General features: G+C 37.4%; 2 protein-coding genes and 1 long non-coding RNA gene across 4 annotated transcripts; 1 reads left to right on the top strand and 2 right to left on the bottom strand.

Annotated features, from left to right (window-relative positions):
• Nucleotides 1–5,505: 5,505 nt before the first annotated feature.
• LOC129265989 (protein SPEC3-like) lies at nucleotides 5,506–13,076 on the bottom strand. Of its 2 annotated transcripts, XR_010294080.1 has the most exons (4): nucleotides 12,668–13,076; nucleotides 8,841–9,020; nucleotides 7,032–7,821; nucleotides 5,506–6,451 (listed from the first exon to the last, which is right to left on the bottom strand). XR_010294080.1 is itself a non-coding variant. In XM_054903882.2 (3 exons), exons 1-3 carry the CDS (start codon nucleotides 12,834–12,836, stop codon nucleotides 7,409–7,411), a joined length of 762 nt encoding a protein of 253 aa, XP_054759857.2. In that variant the 5' UTR covers nucleotides 12,837–13,076; the 3' UTR covers nucleotides 5,506–7,408. The 2 variants fall into 2 exon arrangements, 1 of the variants encoding a protein (XP_054759857.2); XM_054903882.2 differs by having other exon boundaries at nucleotides 5,506–7,821.
• Nucleotides 11,473–20,420, top strand: LOC135154711 (uncharacterized). Its single transcript, XR_010294081.1, has 2 exons — nucleotides 11,473–11,868; nucleotides 17,734–20,420. It is a non-coding gene; the product is annotated as an uncharacterized LOC135154711 (long non-coding RNA).
• LOC129265990 (protein SPEC3-like) lies at nucleotides 16,414–21,908 on the bottom strand. The gene is made up of 3 exons (XM_054903883.2): nucleotides 21,434–21,908; nucleotides 17,744–17,923; nucleotides 16,414–16,667 (listed from the first exon to the last, which is right to left on the bottom strand). Exons 1-3 carry the CDS (start codon nucleotides 21,828–21,830, stop codon nucleotides 16,417–16,419), a joined length of 828 nt encoding a protein of 275 aa, XP_054759858.2. The 5' UTR covers nucleotides 21,831–21,908; the 3' UTR covers nucleotides 16,414–16,416.
• Between the last annotated feature and the right edge of the window lie 1,273 nt (nucleotides 21,909–23,181).

Raw genomic sequence — 23,181 nt, 5'->3', positions numbered from 1 at the left:
GGGGCGCCGAAATTTTGTTCAACCAAGGGGCGCCGAAGTTATGGTCGACATGAAAGTGTATTGATGTTTTACCCAGGGGCACCGAATTGATGTTCTTACAAAGGGCGCATAATTGATGTTAATCCTAATAATAATAATAGTGAGATCTTATTGAGCGCACACACCGTCCAGAGACGCTCATCGCGCTAGCGCTGAAACAGTTCTTTTGGATACAAATTGTTTATACACGTACATTACAAACAGCAACTTAGATATAAATATAAATCCTAAATCACTACAAGTACCATCCGGCATCACCACCACTGAAATTCCCAGCTACATCCTGGTGGGGCCTGGTGCCCTTTTGCTTGCTGCTTCGTTCACCGACAATTTAAGGGGCAAGCCCGGTCAGCTCAGTACTCACAGGAGCTCTAGCAAATAAGGGCATCAGCCCCCATAGGAAGCCAGGCAGACCAGCGTGTGATGACAGAGAGTGTACCATAAATGCATACAAAACAAATATGATTTCTTTAAAAATGTACATAATTATACAGTGTATATATATTTAAGTGTGAAGGTATTAAAGGCTCAACAAATAGATCTTAAGGTGTACTTTAAATGTTTTGCCTACGGGGCGCAAAATTGATGTACAACCTCGGGGGCGCAGTATTGATGTTTTGCCTAGGGGTGCCGAATTGATGTTCGACATGCGGGTGCCAAATTGATGTTCAACCAGGAGAAATGGGTTACTAAATTGATGTTCGACCTAAGGAGAAGGGGCGCCGAATTAATTTTTTACCAAGGGGCGCCAAATTGATGTTCGATATAGGGGGCGCCGAAATTATGGTCGACCTAGGGGTGATTCGACATAGGGGTGCCGAACCAATGTTAAACCTAAAGGGGTGCTGAATTGATGTTCTACATAGGGGTGCCGGATTGATGTTCGACCAAGGGTCGCTTAATTGATGTTCTACCTAGGGGCACCGAATCGATTTTCACCCTAGGCGGGGGCGCCACATCGATGTACAACCTAGGGGCGCCGTATTGATATTTTGCCTAGGGGTGCCGAATCGATGTTCGACATAAGGGCGCCGAATTAATGTTAACCCTGGGGTGGCGTCAAATTGATATTTAGACACAGGGTTCGACATAGGGGACGCCGAATTGATTTTCAATCTAGGGGCGCCAAATTCATGTCTGACCTAAGGGGGGCGCCGAATTGATTTTCGACCTAGGGGGTGCCGAAATGATGTTCGACCTATGGGGCGCTGATATTGATATTCATGATAGGGCCGCTGAATTGATATTCGACATAGGGGCGCCGAATTGATGTTCAACCTAGGGGGGCGCCGAATGGACATAAATTCGCCGGATTAATTTTCGACTTAGAGTGTCGTCGAAATGATATTCGACATAAAAGCGAGTAATTGATATTCGACCTAGGATAGCCGAATAGATGTTCAGCCTATGGAGAGCGGAGAGCATTAAATTGATATTCAACATGGGAGGGGCCGTATTGACTTTTTGCCTAGGGGGGGGGGGCGAATTGACGTTCGGCATCGGGGCGCCGAATTGATGTTCAACCTGGGGAGAGGGTCGCCGAATTGATTGACCTGGGGGGGGGGGCCGAAATGATGTTCGACCAAGAGGCGCCGAAACGATGTTTGAGACAGGGGTGCTGAATTAATATTCGATATAGGGGCGCCTAACTGATGTTATACCTAAGGGTGCCGAATCGATGTTCAACCAAGGGGGCGTCGAATTGATGTTCGACATAGGGACATCGAATTGATGTCCAACCTAGGGGGAGGGGGGAGAATCGATGTTTGATCTTTGGGGCGTCAATTTTATATTCGACCGTGGTTCCAAAATGCTCCATTGCCTGGTTATAGTGAGATACATGTCTTGCCCAAAAGGATTACATGTGGCGGAAAATATCCTGATAATATTGGAATCATGTTCAAGATTACAAAACAGTACAAAATTATTTTTCATGTCAGTATGTATTCTGAAACCATTATAAGATCAAATATCTATAAAATTACATAATGTCCCATTATAAGAGCTATTAGTTACCATAGGCATGTTTGTATGATCTACAGAACTATAAAGAAGACAAGTGTCTTAAACTACAAAATCACCTTAATTGCTTAATTTGCCGAACTGATGTTCTACCTAGGGGTAGCAAATTGATGTTGAATCTAGGGGGCGCCAGATTGATGTTTTACCTAGGAGCGCCGAACTGATGTTCTTCCTAGGGGCAGTGAATCGATGTTCGAGATAGGGGCGCCGAATCGATATTCAACCTAGGAGGGCGCCAAATCGATGTTTTACTTAGTAGCGCCGAATTGATTTTCAACCTAGGGCCGCCGAATTGATGTTCGACATAGGAAGAGGAGCCATATTTATGTTTTCACTAGGGTCGCCGAATTTTTGTTCGATATGGGAGTCGACGAATTGATGTTCGACATAGGGAGTGCCGTATTGATGTTTTACCTAGGGGGCCGAATTGATGTTCGATATGGGGGTCGCCGAATTGATGTTCGACCTATGGGGGGTGCCGAATTGATGTTCAACCTGCGGGAAGGGGGGCGCCGAATTTATGTTTTGCCTAGGGTGCCGAATTTATGTTTTACCTAAAGCCGCCGAATTAATGGTCGATATATGGGGTGGCGAATCTATATTCGACCTAGGGGCGCCGAATTAATGTTTGACATGGGGGCGCCGTATTGATGTTTTACCTAGGAGCGCCGAACTGATGTTCTACCTAGGGGTAGCAAATTGATGTTCAACATAGGGGCACCGAATTGACGTTCTACCTAAGGGCGCCGAACCGTTATTTAATCTAAGGGGAGGCGGCGAATTGATGTTTTACATGGGGGCACCGAATTGATGTCCGACCTAGGAGGAGGGGGCGCCGTATTGATATTCGATCTTTTGGGGCGCAACTTTTTTATTCGCCAGGGGGCGCCAAACTGCTCAAATTGCCTGGTTATAGTGAGCTACATGTCCTGCCCTAAAGGATTACATGCGGCTGAAAATATCCCGATGATACAGGAATATGTTCAGGATTACAAAAAGTACATAATGATTTTTATGTCATGATACATAGGCGGATCCAGGGGCAAAGCGGCTCCCCTCCCCCCTAATAGTGATGCAAAAAATATAGATGGGGACGGAGAAGAGTGAGAAAAAAAACATGAAGATAAAGAATCAGAGCTTAAAAAAGTCCTTCTCAGGTCAGTATTTTCACGTTTCATTTTAATCGATTGATCGGATGCGCATTGTCTTTATGGTTACAAAGAGTAAGTAGAATGTAAATTTTTCTAGTCGGAAAATGAAAAATTTCAGCTCACGCTTAGCGCTCACATCAGTTGTTCAATTAGATACCTATTCTGTTTTGATTTTCCGATCTGAAAACTGGACACAAGGCGCTTTTTTATTTTAATTTGAACAGGAGGAGCGAATGAAACGAGGTCATCAGGCTATATGTGTGTTATTAGTGTAAATGAAAATTTCCATCCACAAATTTCTTGCAAAATAATATATTCCCACGTTTTAAGAGGAAGTCAATTAACTATAGGACTATATACCCATCCTATTAACGATTAAAATGGTGCTTAGAATGTCCAGTTTATGTCGAGATACTAAAATTGTCAGCTCGTGGTTCGCGCTCGTGCTATTTGATTGGTGAGATATGTATTCTATTCATGAGTCACTGCTAACGGGTGCTTTTGCAGGTCAGTATATTAAAAATTCACCTCGCGCTTCTCGCTTGCGTGAATTGTTTAGTCAGATACGGATCTTGTTCATGATCACAAAAAAATTCCCAGAATATTCATTTTCAGGTTTAAATACAATATATACATATCATATTATATATATATATATATATATATATATACAAGGGGCGTCATATTTCCGAAAAGTACACAGGGGCGCCAAATTCAAGTCGGGCCCCGGGGTGCAAAATCCTTGAAAAGCGCCCGAGTGTGATGTAGAAATGAGAAACGGCAGTTCATCTCTGTTCTTTGATAATACAGAATCCTCTCGCTCTCTCTCTCACACACTATATTATGCACACACACGTAGACCCCCTCTCTCTAAAAAATGAATGTAATAATTGTTAATAACGATTAAGGCCTATATACTTGCAATATATGAAATTCATTGCTGATGTAAAAATAAACTTAGTACATTACCAACAGATCCATATATGAGAAGATCACGTTCACTCACCGAGGGTAAACGAGTCCAGGAAACGAGTCTACAGAATTCAAAAGTCCCTGTTTTAAATACCAGGGAATTTTTCATCGATAACATTGTCAGCCAAACGGATGCAAGGCTGTTCGTAGCTTGTAACAAGGTTGTAAATGAAACTCACTGTGAACATTCTTCTTGACAGACCCTCTAACAATGATCGGATACCTTTGCATTGAGCTTGACCACTGAACTCGTTAAATTTAATCGATAAAGCTTTCATCTAAATCGGTGGATTAAAATCTTTTCTGGATGTAATTGGCCACCACGAGCTCGACGGTAGTACCGCAGTCACAATGGCGATACCGGCTCCAGACCAACCAAACCTGTTATGTTATTACCAATGACATTCCATTGGTCTGGTTGGAGATGGTTTCGTTGGAGTAACTGACCTGGATTAAAGACATCAAGGATTCTCTTCAAATGGCGGATCAACACTTGAACACATAAAAGAAGTAGAGGCAGTCATCAGGTAAAGTAAATTAAATTAAGAAATAAATTATCATCCCCTCCAAAAAAAAAATAATAATAAAATAAAATAAATAAATAATAATAATGATAAATAAAACAAATAATGAATAAAATAAAATAAGATAAAATGAATAAAAATAAAAACATGAATAAATAAGTAAGTAAATGAATAAATAAATAAATATATAAATTAATTAATTAATCAATAAATAAATAAATAAATTTATTTATTTATTTATTTATTTATTGTAAAAAGTTCGTTTGCCTTCTTTACATAATTCAAATTCAATCGGGGGGGGGGTTCCGGGAGTTCCAAGTGACTCCGCCGTTTGCCAGGAGCAAACAAAAGGGGGGGAGGGGGATAAACATATAAATAACATATGGTGAAAAGCTGTCAGCTGTAAATGGTTGACACGTGTTTTTATGAATTGTGACGAGTTTCTATTATTTCGGTTCATTCGAATTTTAATTTTACAGTTATTGTCTTAAAAGTTCAAAATCAAACATTGAATTTTATATTGCAAATGGGATGACTGTGTGTTTTATATTGTCTGAGATAAATCACGGATAATATATGCAATTACTTTCCAAATTAGGAAATGAAGAGAATATTCCTTCACATTTCTTTGTAGCACGAAAACCAGTGCACCGGTCATTTTCTTCACTCCCTTTTATCCTTACAGATTTTTACCCTTTCTGTGAAATCGTTGAATATTTCTCTCATTATTATCTCCCTATCGTCATTTCATTTATTTGAAAAAAAATGAATAAAAAATACAGTTGCAGACTTTCAAATCACTTAATATTAACAAACTGTAAAATATTTATTCAATATAAGTTTGGAGGAAATATACAATCTAAATAATACAAATATTACTACTTTAAAAATCATACCCTTCATAAACATAACTTTGTGGTTCATGATAATGAATGTAAAATACCAGTTCCTCTACTCAATATACATGCATCGTTGCATAATTATACTGCAATTCCTGATGACGGTTTAGCATATTCGCATGCTAGAGTAATAATTATTGTTAGGAGAAGAACTTTCATCAGTGAGGGGCATGGATATGAAGAGGGGAGATGAATCGAGTCAATCGAGTAATCAAGTTACACACACAAATAGGAAATAGAGGTGATGATTTTCTTTTGGGGGGGTGGGGGGACTTGTAAATTAATTGCGTACATGCCAGAAATCGGTGTGCCACCCTTTCTCTTCAAGGCGGGTCATTCACTAGAGTATATCGTCATGCAATCATACGTTTCCTTTGATTTTTTTGTAAACCTACAGGCCTTTCAAAATTGACATTCTGGCGGAGTGACTCGAGGGTCGCTGGAAGAGGCTGGGGACCTTTCATTTAATTTTTCAAAAAAAAATATGGGCTTACATCATTTTTTTTTCTATTTTCACATAATCTTTGACAATAATTTCCCTTAAATCAGTGTCACGTCGATTTGACATGCATGTCTTTACATGTCCAATCTTAAATAAAGGGAGTCGAAATATGGCTCATTCGGTTCGCTCATTCACACTATAAAAGAAGTATTGCATCCGGTATCCAAATTCAATCCTTCAAATCTTTTGACGCGTACTGCTTCCAAGAGGTGATATTTTCGCGGATGCCAAGTATATAGCGGAATTCACGAAAGGAAGCAAAATAATACAGGGACGATAACCTGGATTCAAATTGTTCTCTAATCTAACGTCCACCACGTTACCTTAAAGGAGAATGAAACCCTTGAAACCAGCTGAATCCATATCAAAGAGAAAAATCAAAGAAACATATTGTTGAAAGTTTGAGGAAGATTGAATGAATAATAAGAAAGTTATGAGCATTCGAATATTGAGATCACTAGTGCCATGTAGATCCTCCCAACGGCAATGCGACCAAGATCTGTGATATCACACACGTACAACTCCCTCATTACTTTAGTACTTATTTCACTTATATTCTCACTTTTATAGAGTCTATCACAAGGTGAGGTGTTCTCTTTATGAGATGACAAGTACAGAGGTTTCACAACATTATATCATTGATGAATCGTTTGTCATATGATTAGAATGAGCAAAAAGAGATGTTTTGGGGTATATTTTCAGTGTCCAAATGGGAGAGTTGTACGTGTGTGACATCACAGATCTTGGTCGCATTGCCAATGGGAGGATCTCCATAGCATTAGTGATCTCGACATTCAAATGCTCATAACTCTTTTATTGCTAGTCCTATTTTTCTCAAAGTTTTGTTGATCTTATTCTTTGATTTTTCTGCTTTCACAAAAGCTAACTTGCTCCAAGAGTTTCATTCTCCTTTAACGAAAACTCCCAGACTTTGGAAAATGAAGGAAGAAAGGGCAGTGGTGATATTTGGAAGAAAACTAGTAAATGTAATATTTTTATGAACCATGTGAGAGAACACTTGTATTTCTTTTAATCAATCAAGAATACTTCTCACTTCATACAAACCTCTTAACTTTGTTTGTGTTATACTTTACATTTAGATAATTTAGCTCGAGTTAGCATGCGCCCCTCACCCCTCTCTATCTATCTCTCTCACTCTGTCTCAATTTCAATCCCAAGGCCTTTCTTTACAAACATATGTCGTTACCACGAACATTAAGGAAGCTTTAGTTCTGAAGGCAAGGAGTCTCTTGCGGTAAACCACTTTAAAAATAGATATATTCCTATTATTATCAGGCACTATGACTTCTTGGGAGGCAGTTCACTGGCTGTATATGGCGGAGGCTGCTGATGTTGATCTGGTTGTTGATAAGGGTTGTAAGCAGGTTGCTGAGAATAGTTGCTCTGAAGTGGTGGTGCTGTTCCCTGAAGAGGAGGGGCGTGTCCCTGTTGAGGAGGCGGGGCATATCCTTGTTGCGGGGGTGGGGCATATCCTTGTTGAGGGGGAGGGGCATATCCTTGCTGAGGAGGAGGGGCATATACCTGATGCGCCTGAGGAGGGTAGCCCTGTTGCCCATGTTGCAGAGGCGGTTGAGGGTAATATGGCTGGGATTGCGGCGGTGGTTGTGTTTGAGTGATCGTGACCGCCTGCGGTCCTGGGTTTCTAGTCGTTACCAGAGTGGTCGTTGTTTTGTTGGTCTGAGCATAATCATCTAAAATCATTAAAAAACAAAGACAAATTAATATTCAATTAAATGACGAACTGACCTAGAGCATGTATACAAGCCACAGCAGAAAATTTAAATGGCTTCTTTGATTTTATTCTGAAAACATCCCTTACGCTCTAAAAACAGTTTACCCAATATTGGGTAAAATGGGAACATGTATGCTTGCTGGGTGACTGGTACCAAATACTTTGCAAATTTTACGAGATCCAATGTTGCGTTGAAGTTAACCCTTTAAACTTGCATTTTGCCCAATATGGGGGGGGGGGGGATAACACAGCAAACATGCTTGTTCCCTCTCTACCCAATGTTGGGTAAACTTTTACTCAATATTTTCTTAGAGTGTATCATCCAGGAATTAGTCATTGTCCTTAAAACAACACATGATAATCATCCAGGGCCTTCTTCTCCGCGGATCACTCGGCATGTCACACACTTGTAAGTGTTATCTCTATCATCAGAGTAGCCATATTTCGGCAAGGTACTTTGCATCGTCATGTTCGGACACGACAAGAGGCCCATGCCCCCCCCCCCCCCCACATGCCTCACCATCATCCACGGTAATATAGGTCCTACCATAATTTAGTCGTTTACCTCATTTTTACTTCAAAATTTTTGGTAAGAAAAATCCACTTGCGGCGTCGCAGTGACAATGTTTGCCAACTGTCTGAAGAAGTTGCAGATTTCACCAAAGAGAGTGGCCAAGATATTTATTTTCGTATCATGAGAAGGGGATATCTCTTCAGTTCCCCTACAGAGCTAAAAGGCAATTTCATGGCATTTGATTGGTTCTATGATCTTTAGGAGCATACCTTTCAGGCTATCAGGTAAACTTTAATCAGAAGAGAATAGAATGCCCGTAATTTGTAAATAGTCTGCCCGCAGGATAGGAGGGGTGAAAATGAAGTACATATCGCGCATAAGATTTAGGCCTATATTATGTACGTGCTCTTCTTTCTGCTTTTATGAAATAAACATAATTTTAGATAAAGTATATTTTGACTTACGTGACATGCCGATGAATGCGACTCCCCACATGATGGACCAGATCCAACCTACTAGAATAACTGTCAATACTAACTGTAGGAGACCTACGAACACATTGAGACACATCGTTCCACATTTACCCAATCCAGACTGTCCAGGGTTGCCACAGCAGAACACCGTAAATCCAGCAATGATAGTGCCTAAGAACGTAAGAAAAACAGAAAATGATAATTCTCCATATCATATTGGACCTATAGCATACCTATGTCATAAATATTTTTGTATATCAAATTACACACGAAGTAAGGTATTTTGGCCGGGTCATTATCTAAGGCAGGTGATCGGTGTTAATCTATCTTGATTGGGATGATCAACAAAATCTCCATCTGGCGCACTAAGAAAATATTTTGGATATGTTCAGAATATAATTCTAGATAGACTCACTAGACTTACGCCATCAGGAGCGGCGTCATGATAGGGGGCAAGGCGACTATATAAAGGTATATAAGGGTCCCCCCTTATCTCATTTGAATATTAGAGATATCATAGAGTTACACGGCCCGAAACTCTCCCTTACTTCCCTCACTATAAAATGAAATGTTAAATCATTTAACATTTAAAAGGTTAAATTAGTGACAATCTTTTGTAAATGTTGCTTTTACCACTATAAATGGTGCGAGCCAACACTCTTTCTTCACTTTTCTCCCTCTTTTTTTAACAAACTGAAAAAATCATACAGGGGCTGTCACCCCCCCCCCCTCTCTCTATGCCCCCGTACTGCCATCCTGACTGAAGCAGTCAAGGTACATTGACACAAATCAAATTGCACTAAATCAGATATATACATTACTGAATATAAAAATACTTGCGAAGACGAACTATCATTGTATTATGACAAACCATATATATATATATATATATATATATATATATATATATATATATATATATATATATATATATATATATATATATATATATATATATATTAAATATGCGATCATAGTGAATGAGCAGAATGGACGACAAAGCATGATTGAAATAATAAGCTTTCTAATTATTCTTACTTTCTAACGAAAGCAGACTCGTTGCTGCGAAATTCTAGTTTATACCAGCTTTTAACTCAAACATCAACGATTAAGTAAGTACACGCGGGCTGAAATTACATTGTAGTCTATTATAGAAAATGAAACAAAACATGTTTTCGCTCATTTAGAGTGAACGAAACTGGTGCAATTGTAATTGCTCCGCCTCCTCTTACAAGAATATGTTGTTGGTCTATAATAACTCGCTGTTGTTTCCATGGTTACCATGATTCATATCCCGCAGTTTATCAAGGTTCTTGCTTCGGCAAGGTTCTTACAGGTAGAGAGAAGAAGAGAAGAAAGTATGCGAGTAGTCACCGTGATTCATCATGAATTGAATTAAAAGTTTAAAAGAAATTTAAAGTTCGCACAAAAAAGGGGGAAAAATTATGCCGTTTGAAATTCAGGCTTTGTTTATCAATGGCTAATTGTGGAAACTTTTGAGAAGATTTTCGGATCATTTCGGTCTGAACAAAAAGTTAGACGCACTGATCCATAATCATTGCTATAATTGACAATGCCAAGCAGACGAGTTCGATTTTGTTCTCGTATCTATGGCAACTCCTTCCTGGCATGAACCGCAGGGCTGTTAGTGTCTCTGTCAAATAATGATTACAATATCGTGTCGCAATAAAGTACAGTTGTATACGAATAGACCTGATAGATGAACGGACTTAATGTTGCACTATGGTGGAGGATTAGTTACTAAACATGCTATATTCTCATTATTTTCATCGATTAAAGTGAGTTTCGAAGTCGAAGTCAAACTGACAGGCTGTAGATCCCAAACTAAAAATATCATTAACATGTGTTTATCTGATACAGAGCCCTTTGGGTGACATAAAACTTTAAATTGAACTTGATAAAAAAATATATAAAACTCGTCCCCTTTAATCTTTCCCAAAACTTAATAAATCGTATAGTTTATAGAGTATATGCCCACTGAAATATAAACACTAATGAAACATTGTAAATAATATTCAAATACGGGTAAATCATAAGCAGATCAAAAGCTGGATCAGGGTGAAATTATACTTCTTATCTCTTTAATTCAGAGAACAGGAACTCATCCGTCAACGATCTAATAAAAATGTCACATAATACCCTGAATATATCTTACTTTTTAACTTGTGCATTTCCCTATATAGCTCTTTATGCAGGAACATTGTGTGAAATAGCCTGCGAGCTGATTAATGTTTTATCCTGTTTAAATACATGAATATCAAATGAATAATAAAATATAGTTTTTGAGATAAGCGTTTAATGAATGTTTTGTGATTTCTATTCAGGAAGATTTCTTTTTCATTGTACAGTAAATAATTAGAGGGGAACAATGACGGACCCTCCCCCTTTTTCTTCTTTTGTTTATGGAATGAGAATCCTGTTTTGCAAAAACATTCTGCTAAATAACATGAACACCCCCCATGGGAGTTTCAAAAAGCTGTTCATAGAGAGCGACTTTAAGAGCGACATGGTTATCCTTTCTTGTGGTAAATGGTATATTCATTGGCGATGGTTTAGCGCGTAAGAAAGGAACACCAGTCATTTTTAAAGTCGCTCTTAACTTAGGAGCAGCTTTAATATGAAACACCCACCAGCAATCCTGGATCCGCCATTGAATAAAGACGCATTATTTTCTTATAAATCGCATCATACCACGAATGTATTTATAATTCTCAACTGTTCACAGTTCGTCCGGCGTTCCTGTATTTGTTCTTTCTATTCAAGTTGACTTCATCATAAACTACACACCATAATTTATGATCAGGTAATATGCCTGTACGCAACATGCACTTGAACGCTTCAATCATGGAGATATGCTTCAATGCATGCCATATAACAACAGGACAGTTTGTCACTTTGTTGTTCGTGCAATCAACCCAATTTCCGTCATTGAAAAGACATGTAGTCGGCATGATCAGACCTGATATGACAAGGCAACAGCATATAGGCCTACGCGAAGGTATGAAAACATAATATATAAATACCCATTTGCTTTAACTGATGCGTTTATAGGCCTATACGATCAAAATTATATAATAAATTAATAAAAATGACAATGAATATTTTTTTTTCGATGTGTCAAACTTGAATTGTCAATAGCGTCATTATTGATCCGATTTGGCGAATCTGGTATTTCATAAATTGCAGAGAAAGTGAGTTTATCTATTTTGTTTGTGCAGAGTTTTTATTGAAAAGCAAAAATGTGGATACCGGTATCTGTTTTATCACTAAAATATCAACCACAACCCCCCCCCCGCCCTTGTCCGTATTCGTGCAAGGAAACATACTATTCCAATTACTCCCATTATATTCATTCAGGGTTGGGGTGTTTTCAGAACCCTTCGGAGCGTGGCTAAGGTTTAACTTTGTTGGGTGTTCTTATATAGCACCCGAAAAATGACACCAAATGTGTATTATGAAAAAGTCCAACATTCATTATTATAAATATTATTCTTCTGCAAAAACATATATGATGCGTGGGCCGATGTACAAACAATGATGATCCGGAAGAGCGAGTGGGCCTTCATACTTTTATTTATATAGTTCATTTTATGAGATCCACTAATATTTGCTGTGCAATTGTAAACAAATAAAGGCCCAGTATAGTGTGAACAGGGATATGCAACAATATAGGCATATATACCGACTCAAAAATGCAGGCTGTGGGGTGCATACTCAATCCATAAAAATTAATTGAATTGCAATATAATTATCATTCTGAGTAATATGCTGGAGTTAAATCGTATATCACATCTTACCTAAACCAGGAGCGAATATGTTGAAGATCAGACAGAACACAGCCATAACCATAGGCATGGCAGGGATCGCAGCCCGGCAGGCATTGCCTTCTTTCTTGTGTATTACCACCGAAGTCTGGACAGCGGGTTGGGTCGGTGCTAAAACAACCGTCGTTTGTTGTTGTGCCATCACTTTAATATGGTACAAAAATATACACTGCCACACTCACAACATTGGCGGGCCTATATGTCAACCGGTGTTTGTTGCGACACAGTGGTAGATGTTTAGTTATCAGACGTGCAATGCTATAATACAGACGTAAATGCAGACGACATATGCAAGGCCGATCTGAGCGTTTATCATTGTTGATCGTTATGATACACGATCACTTCACAGTCTGCGCTATGGTCTGCTGTCGTGAATGTATGTACAAGTACAACGCAATAGCGGTACATATATTGCCGAGTTAGTGGTAAAAATATAGTTATCGAAGATTCTGGGTTTTAATTGGAGCTCTGTTGAACGGCGCTAGAAACTTTACGTTTTGAGACCACAAACAAGAAACAAGCACAGTTATAATCTGAATTCTTTGAACAAATTCGCAACAGTTGAAACATTCAAAGTGCGGAAACAGACGTTTAACTCAGGGGCTGCGGGGAATTTTCTTTGGGGGGGGGGGGCTTAAAACCAATATGAGATTGAGAAGTCACTTTTTTCTTAACTAAAATCATTTTAAGGTATAAGAAAGTTACGCGACCCAGACCTCTTAAGATTTTCTTGGTTTTTTCTTTCTCCCCCCCCCCCCTCTCTCTCTCTCTCTCTTTCTCTTTCTCCCTCTATTACCCCCTTATTCGCTTTATTCCTGAAAATTCATGGGGCAATCTCTCTGGCATTTTGACCTAACATTTTGGCCTTATTTTCCACTACAAATTCGCCCAGGATTGATAACTCAATGTGACTAGTCACAATGAGTTGTATGTATGAGGAAATAAACACGCTCTCGAACTCGAATTATAAAATCTAAAAAAGGTAACGTTTTAATGGTTTAAGGCATGAATCTTTATTTATACATTGACCTACTAAATATCAGTATAGGCCTATCAAATATTCTACTAGTGAAAGCGATACCATGGAACAATAGAAAGAAAAATATTAATTCATATGCTACAAAAATGTACATTACCGAATTACTAGATTTTTTTTTTCGTTTACATTTTATTTTCATCAATACAATTTTATACCCGCAGCCTATCACCATGGCCTAGTACAATACAATATCATGAATGGCAGTATTAAGTCAAAGACGAGTTGATAATATCATAGATAAGATATATATTAAAACTGCAGTGAAGGGAAAGAGCGTTACGCAGCAATAGAATTTACATTTATTTTCACGCGAGAGAGCATAGCGACAGAGCGAGAAAACGGCCAGCAGTTCATAGTAAATCTTAGCTTCTTGGTACACCTATTACCCTATAAACTTGAATACAATGTAGCAAAAGTTACTTATTAGATACAAATTTTCGGCAGCTCTTGTATTAAAAGGGGGAGTACAACTCCCCATCGCAGTGGCGTACCTAGGATTTTCCACAGGGGGGGGCAAAACCGTCCGCCAAAAAATTTGACAAGCAAAAAAAAAAAAAAAAAAAAAAAAAAAAAAAAAAAAGGTCTTCGATCACAAATAAAGGATTTCGTACCATAAAAAAATTGACACGCAAAAAAAAAAAAAAAAAAAGGTCTTCGATCACAAATAAAGGATTTCGTAACAGAAAAAAATTGACAAGCAAAAAAAAAAAAAAAAAAAAAAAAAAAGGTCTTCGATCACAAATAAAGGATTTCGTACCATAAAAAAATTGACAAGCAAAAGCTCGTCAGGGGGGGCAAAAAAGGTTTTTCAAGCCCGTCAGGGGGGGCAAAGATACGTTTTTGCATGGGTTTTGACTCGTACATATATATATATATATATATATATATATATATATATATATAGTTTATATGTAGGTTTCGTGTCTAAAAATATACAAGTATATAAGCATAATATCTGAGAAAGCGACATATTTATAATAGATGAAAGACATTTTAAAGGCATCCCTGGAACATGTAAAGACCATAAAACATTGATTTAATGTTCAATTTTATAAATTGTATTCGATAATCATCTTACTTTTTGGTCTCACAAAACTGTAGTTATCGGGGTTTTTGTACATGTTAATTATGTTAGAAATTTGAATTTTATATTTGAGATGTCAAGCGCCCTCTCCCTGAAATGATGTTGCTTTTCTTAAAGGGATCATTTTGACACTTTTCTTACAAGTTATGGCATATCAGAAGGCTCCAAAGATTTTACCCTGAAATTTAAGGTTTATGCTTGAGAAATGACTTTATATCAATCATACCTAAAAGAGCAAGTACGCATACATAGTCCTTTTATTATCAGCATTTTGGTTGGGATTCCGACCAAAACAAATTTCGTTACTAAATCGCAATTACATCACTAAAGAAAAATGTTCAATTTCATATCATCCACGCCATGATAGTTTTTAGGACATACACGTTCATACAATGTGATGATAAAATGGTAAAGAGACCAACACTTTAGTGCGATTTTAGCCGGATAGTATTGTGACGTCACTCGTTTCACTAGGTACAGAACATTACATTTTAATGGGAATCCAACCCAAATTAAAACTTGCTTTTAGAGGAAAAAGGAAAAATCAGACAGATAGGTGAAAGTTTGAACAATATCGGACAAACAATAAGAAAGTTATGAATTTTTAAAGTTGTGAATATTGGTAATCACTATACCTATGGAGATTTCAAATTGGCAACAAATGTGATGACATAGTGAAGTAAGGCAAGGATTACTCTTCCATGTTCTCCAATACATAAAATGACTAAATTACATTTTTTCAAATGTTTTACTTCAAATTATATTTTTGTTTCATTCCCCAGGGGAATGGGTACTTAACCACAAATCACTGATAATAAAATACATGGCCTATGGGAAAGTTGTCCTTGCCAATTGTCATAATTTACTTACCCAGTTGCCAATTTGAAATCTACATAGTCTTAGAGATCTTAGAGAGCTTTAAAACAGCCATAACTTTCTTATTGCTTGTCCGATTTTTTTTCAAACTGTCACTATTCTGTTTTATTTATTTTCTCCTTTCAAACACAACATATCATGACAAAGGCTGGATTCCCCTTTAAATCATGCGGTGCAGAATGTCCCAAAATTATGAGATCGATATAGAAAGGTAAGGAACATAAAATCGATTCTTTCATGTCTTTAGTATATCATCTTTTTTCATGAATATTGACAAACGAAATGACGCATAGCATTCCATTGAAATGTAAACTAAAGTTGATGGGCCCAATACAATGCCTATAGAGCGTTTGATTGCATTGCTTATTATGTGCAATAAATCTTACAAACAAAATGTACCATCAATTTAAAGATTTCAATACACTGAATGAATACATATAGGTCTACTAGCTGTTCACCTTACCAAGGTCATGATAATTATGATGGTCTCAGTGGCTTAATTCTTAGGTAGATGGGACACCAATCATGTCATACATTTGCCTCCTTGATTGTAGAATTTTCCATAATTAGTTGTATTAATATTGTATGAATTACTCAAATCTACAGTAACAGATTAGCATTGTGGTGTCTATAGACAGGTCTAAAAGCATGTTTAATTCCAATCCCACTCAAAAACGAATCAGGAGAATATGAGAAAACATTGCCTCATTGTGTTAAATCTTTTTAACGTTTTTCCTCAATGTTGTAAGTAGGCGGTGCGCCGTATGGTGGCTGCGTTTGCCCGCTCGGTTGACCGTAACCTTGTGGTTGCATTTGAGGGTTGTAGCCTTGTTGTGGGGGTTGGTTGTAGCCTGGTTGCTGTGGTTGGACGACTTGCACCTGTTGTGGTTGCTGTGTGTTGATCACAGTGGACGTGGTGACTACGGCATTGCCCTGGGTCACTGTTGTGAGTGTCCCAGGGTTGTGGTACTCAGCTGTGACATAAATTAATAATTCAACACATTAATAATGAATAAACGCAAATGTACCAAACGCAATATACATCGTACAAAGGCACGGGGAACATTGTGATCACATAATAATTTCTAAAAAATAGGCCTATCATTCAAAATATGGATAATTTATAATTATTGAAAAAAATACCTGACTCTCGCCAAACAAATTTTGAATGAAAGCTATATTCCGGCTAAGCAAAAAAAAAGTTTTAGTAATAGATTTTCACAGGAAATGTAAATATTGTATTCAAACGTTGGCTTATATTTTCACAATAAAAAATACCCCAACGGTTATCACAATTACAATGTGATATTTGTAGAATTATATATTTTTGATAATAATGAGAGTGAGTTAATGAAGAGCGCTCACGACGACTGTCAGATATGACACTCCTGGCACTCCGCAATAATTACCATCTTTAGCAAAGCTGCACAGGGCCCTTTGTCAGTTTATGGCATATATTCCTGTCTGGTACTCATTTAGGTCGAGTGTGGCTAGATCAACGCCTTGCAAAAGGACATTAGAGTCGCGAGATTCGAATCCGAACCTGTGATCTATGAGTCGGCATCCACGAGACCACAAAACCTTTAACCTACGTATGATGCATATAATATTTCATGTTTTATACCACTTTCAGAACGTTTCACAATGAAACGTTTAAAACGTATAACTACAACCTTAACAAGGATATATAAATACATGACACAATGCCGAAAAATAGGCGATCACAATCTAATCCAATAGAAAATATAGAACGCAAACACCGGGCCCTCACTATTTGCCCAATCCTGGCAAGGAAGTATTAGAAACTATTCAATTTATAGAAATAACGCATTGGTTAGAACGTACCTGACCAGAAATATGTTGATTTTGACAATTTCTCCTCCCCCCTTCGGGGGGGGGGGGTGGTGGTCGAACACAATCATTGAGAAACACATTAGGTAGTTTGATCAATCATCTTACGAGTGTACTTTTTTTTTTGACTGGCAAAATGCCTATATAGCTCTAACATGTAATTTTTTTACGATGTGTGTGTATATTTAGGTGAGTTTACCTGACATAGCAACCATGATAGTACCCCAGATGATAGCCCATATCCATCCGACGAGGAACAAAGCGAGGGCCAATTGAAGGATCCCAACCCAGAAGTTCAAGCAGAAGGTACCCACCTTACCCCCATCACTCTGGCCAGGGTTAGCGCAGCAGAAGACCGCGAAACCAGCCACAATAGTTCCTGTATATATATAAAATGAAAATTAAGAAGAAATAAGGTTGTTCGCTCTCTCTCAACAGAATCTGGTCCCTAATCACGTTCTCATAACAGGGACTAATCCATTTAGAGTGTAGTTTAGAATGAATTTTAGCTATAAAATTACCTGAAATCCACTTTACATAGACGTATAACTGTTCACACCAATGGGACTTATTGTTCCTAATACCTCGGTCACATTTGTTCTACGGCGGCCGTACGGCGAGTCGAAAACGGCCGTTTTAACATTTGTTTTTGTACCAGCTACATATAGGTGGCTTGAAATTAAATTAATAAAATGGCTGTTTTCCACTAGCCGTACGGCCGCCGTAGAACAAATGTGACCGAGGTATTAGTCTACAGCCCCTTTTAAAGTGTGGTTTCGGGAGCAAATTAGCCAATTAGCTCTTTGACAATTACAGTGTGTACTTTCTTGCAAGTAAGGAATTGGAAATTCGGTTAATTCTATTACAAATGAATAGTAAAAGTGCTGTGGATTTAGATATAAAAAAGGTCCATGGTTCAAGTTCTTCCGTAGCATCAATTATTTTTATTTTTATTATTGATATTATTGTTGTTGTTGTTGTTGTCGCTGATGTAGTCATCATCATCATCATTCATGCCATCATCACTATTATAATTTCATTATCACTATCATTATTATCTTTCTTGCTAGTTTTGTTGTTACTGTTGGTTTTATTATTATGATGGTTGAATATTATTTTGTTAACAATAGGTTATTGACCCGCCCCCTTCTCTTGTAGAATTATCAAATAAATTAAAATAAAAACCATCTGAGACATCATGTAATACAAATCTTAAAGTGCCAGTTATGGTAACGATCTTAAGATGAGTTTTGACAGAATCTAAAAAGACTATCATAAAAGTGTTTATGTATAGATTAAATTTATGTGCCTAATTATTGTAGAACAACATGTTTAATAACTGAGAATAGACAAAATAACCATGTTATTTCAGTCAGGTTGCGGGTCTCTTCCAAACAATAATGAAACATTAGCCCTGTGACGGTATAGTGATCATAAGCGTACGTGCAATCAATCGTTAAGATTTCAGTTTTATGGAGCACAGAAGGCCTATTATCATGACTCCCTTAATTCGAAAATTTCTGTTTTCGCTTGAATTACTTGGACGTGCAACCATATAGTCATTTTGGAAACACACGTATGTGTATCAAATTGCATAAATGGGTTTAAAATATAATTGTAGTCTAAGCAAAGGGTGAAAAAATATGTTCACATTGTATTCGAAGCATGAAACTTGGCACACATGACCAAGATAACATTCTAAAAAAATTCAGGGGAAGAGTCAAAATTAACGCAAAATAATATAGCAACGGTTGCTAGGGAACTCATTTTCATTATCACCCAATACATAGGATGCCTATGGACCAAAAAATATTCAATGGTTATAATCCGTGTTAGCATTTGTAACTTGGAAACTACATTACTATGGTAACGACATAAGGCGGGGGTATTAATAGCATTCAGTTATATTTCTAGTGTCCTTCGCAACTGGCACCTTTGGGGAGGGAATAGTTTGTATAAGTAAAGGCGTACCCCATAGTTCAAGTGGAATTTACAATGAGATACTGATGGCACTGGCGTACAGATGGGGAGGGTGGGGATGGAGCCCCTTAAAAGTCACGATTAAGAAAACAAGGAGACAAGTGGGACGCCTTTGGCAGTCTTGTCCGTATTACGCCATTCAATATAACGGTAGTGCTGACTTTGAAAAGATAAATAATTATTCAAAAATAACACCATTAAAAAAACTTAACCTTGGTAAAGATTTCAATGTTGACGACGCCGATGCTGTCGCCACCGCCGCAGTCACCGTTTCCAGCGCCGACGAATGCAATAAAAGGGAGAAGGATGAAATATGGTATAATTATCTGAATATTATGTCATAACCTATTTAAAAATTAGATATTTGTATGAGAAAAATCAACAACTTTGCTTGCACGCTTCGTTAGCTCTCAGCTTTCATAAAATGTTGCCTCATACACTATGTCTGCCTCTCAAAATGTTTGACTTATTGCGCTGGTGAATGTTTACATTGATCAAATTCATTCTGTTACTCAAACAAAAGAACAGCATTTCCCGTATCTGTACGATTTATCCATTTTATATGACACTTAAAATAACTTTTATTAGCAAAACAATGTAATAAGTATTTCAAATGTGAATGAATTTTTGTTTACAATTTTTAATGTTGTTTAATCTCTGAATATATTTTCAAAAACTGTTTAAAATATTTCCATTTAGCAAATATTTTCCATTTCATTTGCATCAATGTACTATTTTCCATGGTTTGTGAGGTTTATATTGTGGTCTGGGATGGCATATTAGTTTTTCTCAAGGCACCCAATTCCTAATAATTATAAAGGCAACCTTTTCCATTCTTATCTCAACTGTAACCAATGAATAAATGATTTGTTTTTTTTTATTGAACACATTTCAAATATTTAATCTCCATTTTCTCCTCTTGGTTTAAAAATAAACATGGTTTTAGACACCATTCAGTCTTCCAACAACTGAAAATTTGCTCGTTAGCTTCGTTCGCTCGCATATTAATGTGCGCGGTCAGCCAACTGTAATTCAGTAGTTTATGTCACACTTAAAACCGTTAAAACATCCTTCGAAAAAATATGATATAGGCCTTCACTATCACCACCAAATGTGATAGATGATGACATTATGTACATATTTATTTACCCCACATAAGTTGATGTTTGGATGCCCCCGAAATTTGGAATTTCCAGTTCAATATGATATCCCCCACTGCTCGGATCGGATTTCTACTATCATGGAAATGATTGTTTAGTAGCCACCTGGAAGCGATATTTTTCGGGCCATTTTTTTTTTTTGGGGGGGGGGTCATCTTGGATGTCTTGTTAACATCTAGGAAAGTTAATAAAGTTGGTTTGGTTTATTTCTGGGGTGGCAACAGAGGGATAACTGCCCTCAAAATGCCTGTTGTCAGGGTAAATTTGTTACTTTGCAACCGTTGCTGAGGAATGTGTTGTTAATCTTTGGCACGACCATTGAAAATCATCAGTATGAGGTGAAGAATAATTATTGTGCCAAGTTTCATGCTCTTAGCATTTTCTGAACAAAAGTCGCACCCGTCGCCTAGACTAGGGGAAGGTCTACCCATAAAAAGCATGCATGTATGTAATTATTTTTACTCGCTGGTTATTTCATGGAACAAAAAACTTACGTAAAAAACAAACAGATTGTATCCACTTGCTCTGACGGTCTGATTATCAGATCGTCAGGATAAATTTCACTTGGCCTATACTGTTAATCTGGTCTAATTTTAAAGTCAAATTCACAGATTTGAAAATAAAAATAAAACACTAGAAAAGGGAATAATTCACTTCGTGGGGTCTGGTCTTTGCATACGACTCCAATGACAACATCAGATAGAATTACTTAATAGAAAGAAAATATATACATAGAATATTTTACTTACCTATTCCAGGGAAAATGATATTTATAATCAAACATGTAACGGATAGGGCGATGTGCATGGAGGGTATGGCAGCCCGACAAGCATTGGGTTCCCTGGTGTTTTGATGAACCACTACTGTCTGGGGTTGCACGGGCGCCACCACGATTGTTGGATTGTTACTCGTCATCTTGATATAAATTGACCAGAAATTCAGATCGAATTCACGAAATATGAAATGAGAATTAAAACCCAAGTGAAGCGAAAGAAATGTATTTAAATAGATATCAGGAACGATATCTGTTGACGAGGCGGTGAAGGTACTGTACATGCAAATCCTCCCGGAGAGCAGTATAAGAGGGTCGGGCAAAGACAGGGTTGAGAATGACATGAATGATGTTGATTCGGTATAAATAGACATGAGAAATTGGGAAAATATTTACCAAGGTATATGATGGCTCAAGTTCAAAGGATAGGTAAATAGAGAGTGAAGGAGAGTAATTGATTGTGAGAGTGAGGATTAGAGGGTGGGAGAAAGAGGGAGAGATGTGTAAAAAATAATAAAGTGGAGTTATAATTATGTAGGAGAAAAGGAGGGGGAAAGAAGACTTTGTAGGCAAATACCTGTATATAGAAATGGATATTACAGAGGAAATGGGAAAGGTGAAAATAAAAGAAAGAAACATCATGTAAAAATATGAAAGTATTCAAACTCCGAAATCTGCCAAATAGTAGATAAGTAAATGAGACTTAATCGATCATTGACATTTTGGGGTGAAAAAGTAGCTGATATCTTGAATTCTTGAACAATCTAAGACCAAATAAAGTTTTAATTTTGATTCTACAGTTGGTACAGGGATTTATGTCCGATAAAAGCCAAAATATGAGTGATTACACTTATGGGAAAATCAAACAGTTTACATTATTTTGTTTAAAATTGGTTGAAATATATCTATATTGCGTACCCCCTGTGGCGGCATGGGCAGCGACCAATGTATTTCAAGAGGTTATCTAGTACGACGCCATTTTGTCTATCAAATTTAACAACAGTGATAATATAGAACTCGGATCCATAACTATCTTTTGATGTTGTTGTTCTTTCCCCGTTTCCCCCTTCTCTTCTTTTTCTTTTCACTACTTCAAAAATCATAGGGGGCTGTCGCCCCTCCTGCTCCCTGAGGAGCGATCCCCTTTCTCCTTTTGACCCAAATAATAGATACTTCTTTCTCATGGACAATAATTATGTTGGGAAAGTTATATAGAAATTATGATTTCTGAACAGGACAACATTATACAAGAATCCCGGGGCCGTTTCATAATGCTGTTCGTAAGTTAAAAGATACCTTATGAACGACTGGTGATCCTTTCTTAAGCGCCAAGTAAACCATCGCCAATTTATTATACCATTTACCACAAAAAATTATCACCAGTCGTTTTTAAAGTCGCTCTTAACTTACGAACAGCTTTATGAAACACTCACTAGGTAACAAGTCTGTGGAGAGGCAATCTGTTGAAAACGGTGGTTTAAGTCGAGCTAAATTTCGCCACAAGGGGATACACATATTTCTCACATAAGTCTTAATTTACCAAAGAGTTAATAGCGCAGATAATTTGATGAATCTTATAGGCTCGCGGTTTCATTTAGTAGAATAAAAAATAAAGGCCGAGAAATGACACAATGAAACATCGTGACTTAACATGTAAACATTGAATTTGACTATCAAAAATTGGCTAGGTTCAAATTTTTCTAACGATATACCAAAAGACATGAC

Source organism: Lytechinus pictus, chromosome 7 (genome assembly GCF_037042905.1).
Source record: "Lytechinus pictus isolate F3 Inbred chromosome 7, Lp3.0, whole genome shotgun sequence".
Taxonomy (NCBI): Eukaryota; Metazoa; Echinodermata; class Echinoidea; order Temnopleuroida; family Toxopneustidae; genus Lytechinus; species Lytechinus pictus.
This window is presented reverse-complemented; position numbering and strand designations above follow the sequence as displayed.

Bases quoted from the DNA above. Each gene is read 5' to 3' on its own strand.
- LOC129265990 (XM_054903883.2), bottom strand. From the start codon at position 21,830: ATGTCTATTTATACCGAATCAACATCATTCATGTCATTCTCAACCCTG. The intron at 17,924-21,433 runs GTAAGTAAAATA...ATATATATACAG, and splicing joins TATCATTTTCCCTGGAATAG to GAACTATTGTGGCTGGTTTC. The intron at 16,668-17,743 runs GTAAACTCACCT...TTTATGTCACAG, and splicing joins TATCATGGTTGCTATGTCAG to CTGAGTACCACAACCCTGGG.
- LOC129265989 (XM_054903882.2), bottom strand. From the start codon at position 12,836: ATGGCACAACAACAAACGACGGTTGTTTTAGCACCGACCCAACCCGCT. The intron at 9,021-12,667 runs GTAAGATGTGAT...TTACGTTCTTAG, and splicing joins CATATTCGCTCCTGGTTTAG to GCACTATCATTGCTGGATTT. The intron at 7,822-8,840 runs GTAAGTCAAAAT...TAATGATTTTAG, and splicing joins CGCATTCATCGGCATGTCAC to ATGATTATGCTCAGACCAAC.